The sequence below is a fragment of the Phlebotomus papatasi genome, chromosome 2, assembly GCF_024763615.1.
Source record: "Phlebotomus papatasi isolate M1 chromosome 2, Ppap_2.1, whole genome shotgun sequence".
NCBI classification, from domain to species: domain Eukaryota; kingdom Metazoa; phylum Arthropoda; class Insecta; order Diptera; family Psychodidae; genus Phlebotomus; species Phlebotomus papatasi.
The window spans coordinates 58,313,149-58,323,410 of record NC_077223.1 but is presented as its reverse complement, the minus strand read 5'-3'; the positions used below and the strand labels follow the sequence as shown (position 1 = coordinate 58,323,410).

The 10,262-nt window shown below is 37.2% G+C and overlaps 3 protein-coding genes across 3 annotated transcripts; 1 reads left to right on the top strand and 2 right to left on the bottom strand.

Moving 5' to 3' along the window:
- Window positions 1-218: 218 nt before the first annotated feature.
- LOC129801899 (inactive selenide, water dikinase-like protein) lies at window positions 219-1,770 on the bottom strand. Its single transcript, XM_055847335.1, has 3 exons — window positions 1,479-1,770; window positions 1,054-1,420; window positions 219-981 (listed from the first exon to the last, which is right to left on the bottom strand). The coding sequence occupies exons 1-3, from the start codon at window positions 1,636-1,638 to the stop codon at window positions 414-416; spliced, it is 1,095 nt and encodes a 364-aa protein (XP_055703310.1). The 5' UTR covers window positions 1,639-1,770; the 3' UTR covers window positions 219-413.
- Window positions 1,771-4,004: 2,234 nt separating this feature from the next.
- LOC129801908 (probable prefoldin subunit 4) lies at window positions 4,005-4,726 on the top strand. Its single transcript, XM_055847345.1, has 2 exons — window positions 4,005-4,164; window positions 4,225-4,726. Exons 1-2 carry the CDS (start codon window positions 4,120-4,122, stop codon window positions 4,597-4,599), a joined length of 420 nt encoding a protein of 139 aa, XP_055703320.1. The 5' UTR covers window positions 4,005-4,119; the 3' UTR covers window positions 4,600-4,726.
- Window positions 4,184-10,216, bottom strand: LOC129801891 (DNA repair and recombination protein RAD54B-like). Its single transcript, XM_055847325.1, has 3 exons — window positions 9,330-10,216; window positions 4,722-6,173; window positions 4,184-4,664 (listed from the first exon to the last, which is right to left on the bottom strand). The coding sequence occupies exons 1-3, from the start codon at window positions 10,140-10,142 to the stop codon at window positions 4,575-4,577; spliced, it is 2,355 nt and encodes a 784-aa protein (XP_055703300.1). The 5' UTR covers window positions 10,143-10,216; the 3' UTR covers window positions 4,184-4,574.
- Between the last annotated feature and the right edge of the window lie 46 nt (window positions 10,217-10,262).

Here is a 10,262-nt window from a genome sequence, read left to right as displayed (position 1 = left end):
TTACACTTTAAACTTTAAAGTACACTTTTCAGACTAAAATCGATTATTTTCTAATGAAATTGAAAAAAAATCAAGAGAAAAATTTTCTGTCTGGCTTGAAACAAACATGGCGGCATCGCCTACTTACATTTTAAAAGCGCCTTTATAAATGATCGAATCTTGTTTACCGCCAAAATAAAAAATAGGTTATAAATAAAATGAGCGAAAAAAATCAAAAACCCATTGTAAGAATTTTTTATTCCCTGTCACCAAGATCAAAACAAAAGTCACATAAATACTTTGAAGCCTTTGAAGAGATTTTCTTTACAAAAAAGCCCCCAGAGAAATCTTCGGTAGATTTACGAGCTTTTGGGCCTTTAAAAATCCACGTCACCAGCTCTAGGAGGCTCATGATGCAAAAAAAACCTTTCCGGTCACACATCTATTAGTTTGCAATCTTCCTTTAGTATTTCAAAACTAGGAGAAGTGGAAGATTCAACAGAACCAATAATCCAGGCATCATTGAAGGTTTTATCTTTGAATTCCCTGCAAAAGTTATTAGCAGAATCCTTTGGAAGGGCAATAAGGAGACCCCCAGAAGTCTCAACAGCTTCTCCGGCAAGTAATTTTTGTTCACGGCCTAAAATTTTAGCCATACGCTGCACATTTTCAATTATGGGCAGGGTATGGATGAGAAATTTGAGAGTTTTCGTTTGGAACTTGAGGAGATTGATAGCATGGCCAGAAAGACCAAAGCCAGTCACATCTGTGGCTGCATGGGCAGAATGTTTGTGCATCAATTCAGCGGCAGATTTGTTAAGAAATGCCATAGAATTAACAGCTTTGAGATAAGTTTTGCGAACATCATCCTCTGTGAGATGTTCTTTGAGCTTCTGCCAGCTTTCGGCTCCATCCAACATCCAATGGTAGGCATTAGTGGCTAGTTGAGTTCCAAGAGGCTTAGTCAAAACCAAGACGTCGCCTGGCGAGGCATTAATTGGCCTAAGAAATAGATTTTTTTCAGGGTAATTATAATTTTTTTTGTTTAAATGTAATTTCCCGAAATTCCCTTACAGAATTATTTCTCCTGGGGTGCAAATTGATGTGGCTTCTCCACCTAAAATGCACCAAGGATTCACAGCAATCCCACCCACTGAAACCTGGCATCCAGCCTCTTGGGCAGCATTTTTAAAGCCTCTGATCAACAATGGAATAATTACATCCCGCTCCTTCTCACTGAACTTATCTGGACAGCTGCAAATCATTGTGACCTTGTCCAGTGTAACCACACCCGTTGCATACACATCACTAGCCATATTAGCAAAAGCTATCTTGCCCATCATAATCGGATCATCAATTAAAGGATAGAAAAAATCAACAGATTGAACAATAGACAAATTGTGACGCTCCAGCGGAATGACAGCTGAATCCATACCGGCCTCTGGATAGAATGCATTCTCATAAGTCTTTTTTCGCGAAAATCCAAGGAAAAAACTCACCAATTCTGCCTTCAGGGAGATCTTTGCCGGCAACTAAATCTACTCCCACAAGAAGTTTGGTTAAAACTTCTTGTGGGACTTTACAACCTCATCCTCGCAGTGTTGAGTACCTCGTGAGGCGGAAGTCCCTCTCGAGGTCATAATCCTCGGGGTTGAACATAATTAATAACTTATTTTCCACCAGAAGTGGCTGGAAATGTTATTTCTTCTATAATCCAGAAAACACTTCAATCGCTACAATCACCTGACTATTTTTATGATTTTATTATCCCAGCTGACCAAAGTTAACAACCAACAGCTCTTGTACCAGAATGTTAACAGCGTTATGGTAACAGTTTTGAGCCAGTGGAAAGTAGCACTGAGTTGGCCTGAAACTGTTACCGCAGCACTGGCAAGTTTTTAAGGTACAGCACACGAGTAGCACAGCGGCGAGTTTCAAAACTAAAACGTGTCTTTTCTTGAGGATGACAGCTGGACATTTTCCACCGCGGAAAATGTATAAAATTTAGTTTTTTGTCGTGTGTTTGTGGAAAACTTTTCTTCTCAAGGTAAGTTTAAGTCTTATGGTTTTTATTATTGATTTTTTCTTTGTTTTCCTCAAGAAAATCTCTCCCAATTCCCTGAAATTGCATGGATTCGTAGTTTCTACGATTTTTCGCTTTTCCACGTCCTTCTGGTCTGAGATCGGCCAGAATCTTTTAAATATCGTATTCATAGCTTTCACTGATGAACTTCCATATCGATTTTCCACTTCCGACTAGAGATTTCCGCTCGAAAATTTCCCACAAATTGTGTCAGTGCACGACCTTCCATATTTTAACGTGTTTTTCACGTCCTGCTTGCCTGAGATTAGCCAGAATCCTTTAGAAGTATCAGTCATATCCTTCACTGATGTGATATATCTTCTACCCGATTTTCCACTTCCGGGCAGAGATTTCTGTCGAAAACTAAAAAAATGCCACAAATTATGCAAGTGCGCGTCCTTCTAGATTTGAAAAAAAATTGAAAATTTTCCAGAAATTGTGTGGTGCGCGAGCTCGTTGATCTTAACATATTTTTCACATTCTGCTCGCCAAAGTTTAGCTTAAATCATTTGGATTTCCCATCCATAGTCTTCACTGATATACCCTTTTCACGACTTTCCAGTTCCGGTCAAAAATTCCTGCCCCAAAAACGAGAAAATATTTAAGAATTTATGCAAGTGTCCGCACTCCGGAAGTTGCACTTTTTCCCATCATACTAGCCAGAGATGATCAAAATCACTTGGATGTATATCCACAATCCTCAATTGACATACTTTATTCACGATCTGCTACCTCCGGCTAGCAATTTCTTCCAAAAAAAAAAAAAAAAAAAACAGAAATTGTCATTGTGGTAAGAGATTCCTAAAAATGTGTTATTCATATTAGTTAGTGGCATATTTTCTTCAGGATCTTCAACTTCCGTTCAGGCATTTCTGCTTAGAAGACTAAAAATTAGACTAATAATTTTTCTTTTTGTTTTATCTTACATGATCCTGGGGATGAATCAAGATTGCCGAAAACGAATTTGGGGAAGTGCAACACAGAGGAAATATTTTTGAATTATATTGTGATTTTTTAAATTTTTTTTTAATAAAATGTAATCTTACTAAAAAAATGTTTTACAGTAGACTCTCGCTTATCCGTGAGAGCGGTACCGGTACCAAAATGTCACACGGATTTTGAGAGTGATACCCATCAAATTGTTTGAAATCCAACGATTTTTTTGTTTGCGTTGAAAATTTATAGAGTGAATCCTGACCTGACTGAATCGACATTCTCTTTAAACATGCGTACTGTCCAAAAAAGTTACAGTGAGTAAGAATTACAGTAGATAGAGCACATTTGCTTAACAAAAAAAAAACCCAAAACGGGAACAATGTGTCATCAAAATTTTGAAAATTCAACTGTCTCACGGATTTTTTCATGTCACCCGGAAAAAGAGTCCACGGATAAGCGAGAGTTTTCTGTATTATTATAAAAATAAAGTAAAAAACGATTTTGAAAAATTATTGTTAACACAGAAGTAACACTAGTGTTAACAGAATGGTAACTGTGGTTTCTGGTAACAGAGTGTTAACAGCGGCAGCCAAAAATTTAGCTATACAGTAGACTCTCTCTCAATCGGGAATATGGGGCGAAATGTCATCCGGTTTAGCGATAGAATTGAGCGTCAAAGCCTTTGTAAATTCCACAAAAAGCGCTCAATTATAAAGAATCACGATAAAATAGGAAGAACTACAGCGATTTTGAGCGAATTAGCTTCATAATTGAGCGTGAAAATTGTCAACAAAATTTGACGCCCGATTGAAAAAGAGCCGATTGAGTGAGAGTCTACTGTAGTTCCACTAGTATCCACCACGAACGCTGAACTGTAACATTTAGGAACAAAAAGTGAGATGTTTTTGTTAGGAGACCAAAGTTGTTAACAGATAGTCAGCTATTTGCCAACTGTTAACACCTGGTCAGCCGGGATACCTCGTGACTAGTAGAGCCAGTGGATAAAATTGTAACTAATCTGGCATTCAAATGCAACATAACCTCAATTGCGTAGGTGTTTTGTTTTTGTGTCCTCACATTTTCTTGCATTTTTCATCCTTTTTATCAAATATCCTTTCAAAATGACCTCTAAAACTGCATCATCCAGCAAAGGAACCTTTCAGCCAGTAAGTTAAAGCATTCTAGTCCTTTAGAAATATATAATTTTCTCAAATTTCCTTTTTTAGGATTCAGATGTTCATATTACATTTGAGGATCAACAGAAGATAAACATCTTCGCGAAGCACAATGCTAAGCTCGAGGATCTCAAGGAAGAGTTGAAAGTTAAGCAGAACGATCTGAAGAATCTTGAGGAGGCAAGTGATGAGATAGAACTGTTCGATGAAGATGAACAAATCCCATTTTTATTGGGTGAAGTCTTCATCTCGCACAATCTGCCCAAAACCCAGGAACTCCTCACGGAAGCCAAGGAGAAGAAGAAGAAAGAGATCAAAGAGATCGAGTCCAAGTGTAAAGAGTTGGGTGATATCATTGGGGACTTAAAATCTCAGCTATATGGCAGATTTGGGAGTCACATTTACTTGGAGAATGACGAAGATTGAGGCACTTGCGAAGGATTCCGGAAGAGAAATACAATGTCATCGGCTGAATGGCTGAGGCAGAGTTCCTGGTGAGATAGATGCATTGAGAGTGTCTGAAAAATGAATAAATTATTGGAGCTTACCTCAAGAAGTTTTTCTTTTATTGGTCGAGAATGATGTTCCCATTGCATCAGGTCACTCATTTGCAGAGAAATTCCATGTTCCTGGGGCTCAGGGATACTTCCAGCTCCACCACAGGGACACTGAAGAGCCTCATGGGTTAGACAAACTTCACTCCCTGGTGCTAGAGCAAAAAGATCTCTGAGTTCTGCATCGGAAAAATTGACACTGTCCCTGGATTCACTGACAAAGCCACTTAGGGAATTTTTGCTAATTTGCCTCTGGAAGATTCTCTCTTCGATGGTTCCAGCTGTTACCAATCGATAGATTACGACATTTCTGGTCTGCCCATCTCGCCAGATTCTTGACATTGCTTGAAGATCTGTCGCTGGATTCCAGTCAGCATCGAATAGCACAAGTCTGGAAGCTCCAATGAGATTCAGGCCTGTTCCACCGGCTTTTGCCGATAGCAAAAAAATAAATTCATCCCCGGAATGACTGTTGAATCTATCCACAATTTTTTGCCTCTCTGAGGAATTTGTGGAACCGTCTAGGCGGCAACTTGGGAACTCAAAATGCTGACAGAGTCCTTCAATGAGATCCAGAGCCTTTGTCGAGTGACTAACTACCACAATTCTCTCCCCAGTCTCTTGTAAACTCTTCAAAATTCCCTCCAGGATTACTAGCTTCCCGGAATCTTTAGCTCCCAACTCTCCAGCAGAGGGAAGATGTTCAGACATCCTCTCCATGAGGCCATCTTCATCTTCCACAGCGGCCAAAAGTGCTGGATGGTTGCAAATCTTCCTCAGGAGAGAGATCATCTTCAGAGGAGAAACACTTCCCTCACTTTCGTCATACAGCTCAAGAAGGCGCTCCTGCAGAAAATCCTGAACTTCCGAAGGACGACAGAAGACAACAACTTCTTCTTTTTCCGGCAAATATTCCTGATTGATGGCTTGTGTCCTCCTGAGGATCACTTTTGCTGTAATCTCATTCAATTCCTGAACTTTCTCCTCTCCCAGGGCTCGAAAAGTGGAAGATGCCGAAGGAGCTTGGGAATTGACTATTGGAATCTCATACTTGGTCCTATACTGAGCATAAGTTCCTAGAATATCCGGCTGGACAAAATTTACCAAGCAGAAAAATTCATGGAGATCATTCTGGATGGGTGTTCCCGTCAGGATGATCCTCCTTTTGCAATCCAATCCATTCAGGAGCTGAACAATTTTAGTGTCACTATTTTTCAGCCTGTGACCCTCGTCGCAGACCATAACATCAAACATCATCCCTCCGAGATGCTGAAGCTGCGTTGAGACCATCTCGTATGAGAGGATAATGAATGGCATCGTGGAGGAGACACTGAAATCCTTAACTTTGTGCTTCCCATCTACGCAAAAAGCAAAGATTCTCTCTTCTCCCAGCCATTTGTTCACTTCCCGACTCCAATTCTCCACCAAACTACTGGGACAGACAATCTAGGAAGCAAAAGAATTACACGATTGTCAGGAGTATATCCTCCACTTTGTGAGAGAAGATTTTACGCGAGATTCTCTCCGTGACATTTTCTCATATTTTTCCCACCTGCCTGCTCGCCGTATTCACGAATATAGGAGAGAATCAGGTGAGATTTTCGTGCGGAACTCTTTGTGGAAATCGTTTTTTAACATTCCGCGCGCTGTTTTTGGTCGGAAAAAATTGAATACTGAAGTAATTATACATTCAATGATTGAATAAACAAATTAAATAACATTGTTATTAGCTTTGATTTATTCGTCGCGACTTCTCTTAACACTTAAATAACTGCAACGGAATTTTTGCGAAATTTCTCTTTTTAAATTTTCTCTTTTTACAGTAAAACTTAAAAAAAACCCTTTGCATTTGCACTAAATTCAATTATAAATACGTATTTATACGTATAAAGATTTTCTCATTTCCTTGTGGTTTTGTATAAATTTTCTGAAAATTGTCAAATAATGCTAAAGTGAATTTTCAGAGATTTTTGTAACAAAAAACCAATTTCCATTGAATTTTTCTTTTTTTTAAGCAATTTGACAAGGATTATAGGATTCATATCAATATATATTTTTCTGTAAAATTTAAAAATTCTCATTTATAATTTGTGCTTTTTTATGAAAATAATAAGTAAAATTCAAACAGAAATTCGGAAAAGAAAAAAGGTGTAAAGTTAATTTTCATCTTATTTTTCTCTGAAATATTATTCTATGCGACAATTATTATTTATTTTTTCAATATTTTCATATTCTCTTGATTTTTTTTTGTGATTTTTCAAACCAATTTTGAAGAGATGAGGTATATTAACTCCTCCTATTAGTACTAGTATATTAACGCTCCTTGGAAATTACAAGGGGTCAACTCACTTTTTTGCGATTTTCAGATTCTAATGCACTTAGAAAGACAATTAAATAAATTTTCAGATGATTTGAGTCAATAAATTTCGTTATTAGAAAAGTTTTTCAAAATTTTACTCTTTTTATGATTGCTTGCGCGGTGTTGTTTGAAGTCAAGGGGCACAAAATAAATTTATCGTTCAAATTTTTGTGAAACAGGGGACTAACTCAAGCAAGTTGATCCCTTGTCATTCTATTTCAGCTAAATTTGCACATCATTTAGAATGACAAGGAGATAACTCATTAAAAAACATATTTTGAAAGGTAAAAATATAAAAGTTTCGATGTTTATATTAGTGCTCATACAAATAGAAAAGAAATAAATATTGAGATACTGATTTACACAAAGTTGAATCTTTCATGCTGTCTCCTGAAAAAATGGCCGAAAACTAGTTGACCCCTTGTAATTTCCAAGGAGCGAAATGTTAAGAGGTTACGAGATTTCAAAAAGAAAAGTTTTCTTAGTCGCTAATTTTGTATTGTTTTCGGATTTGACGAATATTTTTGTAACATTTTTGCAATACTGGAGAACCTAGACAAATATTCATGATATTTTCGCAATGTTTGATAAACAATTCGCACTTCCGCTATTTTAATGGCAGTTTGAGGTTTTTTTGATTTTTCGATTATTACAGAATTAGATAGAGAATTTTATTTCCCTTTCTGAATCCGGTTTTATCTCTATATATAAGAATTATAGTCAATTTGAGAAAAATAGAAAGATCGTTGAAAATTTTAAATTTATTTAGAAGATACTGATATTACATACAATCTCACTCAAGAGTAAAATTCAAAATTGATATATTTTTCGCGGAAAATTCTAGACATTAGCCGTTTTCTTTTCTATTTTACGTGGAGTATTTGAAATAATTTTCTCGAATAAAGACTTTATTAGCCTAAGAAAAGCGTTTCAAGCATTGTATAAATTGTTTTTCAATAGAGAAGTTACAATTTTTCTTAGATTATATGTCAAATAAAAAAGGATAAGATGCGAATATCAAGAATCTCACTCAATATATATTTCTTCTAATTTAATGAAGAACACGTAACTACATGATTTTTAAGTACTTGTTCAAGTATTATCTATTTATAATTTAATAATAAGTGGTACAAGGGGTAACTCATATTGAGAATCCCTCGTCAATTGTCCGAGAAACGCTTCGCGAAACCCGAGAAACCCACTTTTTGCATCGAGAAACCCGAGGAATCCAAGAATTGCATCGCGAAACCCGAGAAACCCAAAAATTGCACCGCGAAACCCGAGAAACCCAGTGTCTGCATCGCGAAACCCGAGAAACCCAATTTCTGCATCGCGAAACCCGAGAAACCAGAAACCCTTGTCAGAAAAAATGGGAATGAGTTACCCCTTGAAGTGGTATTATGTCACTGCTTAAAATATTGTTTTGTTGGTTCTTGAGATCTAACAATTTCTCCTTACTAAAAAAGAACCTTTTCTCGATAATCTCCCTATAAATTATGCGATCTTTTTTCTCCGGTTTTAGTTAAAACAAAAATCAAGTTTTATGGCCTCTACACATTGGGAGAAATTTTTGTCAAAAATTACTTTTTTGAAGGAAATTCCCTACAGCGTTGTAGGGGGAAACGTCAAATTTCTGTCAAAAACGCAATTTTTGACGAAAAGTGCTCCCAATGTGTAGACGCCTTTAAAGAGTTCGCGGGCCAAGTAAACTGCTAAAAATCTATTTAATTTCGTGTTTATTAAGAATGTAAATAATGTTAATCAAAGATCTTATCATTAAATGGCCACAACCGTTTTCTTATTTACGAGAGCTGAAACAAAATAATATTAAAATAATAAAGAATTTTGAAAATGATTGGTATCAAACTCAAAAAATTAGAAAAATAATAAGAGATAATAAGAAAAAAGTTCGAAATTCCCGCAGAGTTTATTAAGAAAAAAACTTCATTGAAATTTATTATAAATATACGGAAATTATATTTATTAAGTGAAATAATCATTTAAAAACAATTTAAAACTTTAAAAACGCGATATTTTTATTTATTTGCTTATTTTATGTAAATTAATCAAACTCTCACCGGGAATATTACTCGAGAATTCTCTCCGATTTTTGATGAGAAAAATTCCAATCGAAAATTTCGTGGATACCAAATAGGCGAGTTCCACACGGAGAGTTGGTTTTTCTCACAAAATCAAACTCTCACATCTGGAGGATACGACCCGATACTCAGCAGAGGACTCACCAAAATTTTCCTGGCAATACTCCTTCCATATGGGCCTTGTCTCAAGAGGGTGTAGCATGTGGCAATAACCTGGAGTGACTTCCCGAGCCCCATTTCATCAGCAAGAATAGCCCCATGGTACTCAGCCTCGGGATTGTGAAATCCCATTAGAGATTCATAGAGAAAGAAAACTCCTTCCTTCTGGTGCGTTCTCAAATGCTTTGCCACAGATTCTACAACCCTCACAGGATTCACAGCTTTACCATCCCTGTTAAACACCATCTGATGTTCATTTGGAGGACTGGGAAGTATCAATCCTCCAGTACTTTCTCCTTTCCGGACACTGCTTAAGCTCAGGGGTTTCACGATATTTCTGGGTTTTTGCACGACTTCCTCTTCTTTTTGCACTTCTTCATCAAGTCTCTCTACAATTTCCACTTCTTTGGAACCAATTGTAAGCCTCATACCATCCTCAAACTCCACGCCTTTGGCTGAGATTGGCATCGAAGAGATGACTGTCCCATCGACATTTCTCAAATACACAGTATTCTCTGTTAATTCGAGAGTTCCATCGCCTTCCCAGGTTTTGTGTTTTTTGTTGTTTGGACGATTCCACAGAACGGCATACTTAGCCCTTACTGCAGCATTCTGTACTGGAACTGGAGCATCGGGATCATTTTGTTGATGGCTTTGAGGCTGAAATTCCCTCAGAGGGCCTGCACTCACACGTTCTGACAGCTTCAAACATTTGCTGGGGTTACCAATTTCACTTCCACGAACACTAGAAGAACTTCCCAATTGTCTTTTAATTGACGGAGCTTGTGATCTTCTCATTTTTTTCTGACCAAAATATTGAAAATCCGTCAACAAGAAAAGCCCGCGGACTACTTAACCTCACTTTTTGCTGAGAGTGCAGCGCCAAGAAATAACATTGTAGGCAGTAGGAGAACTAAA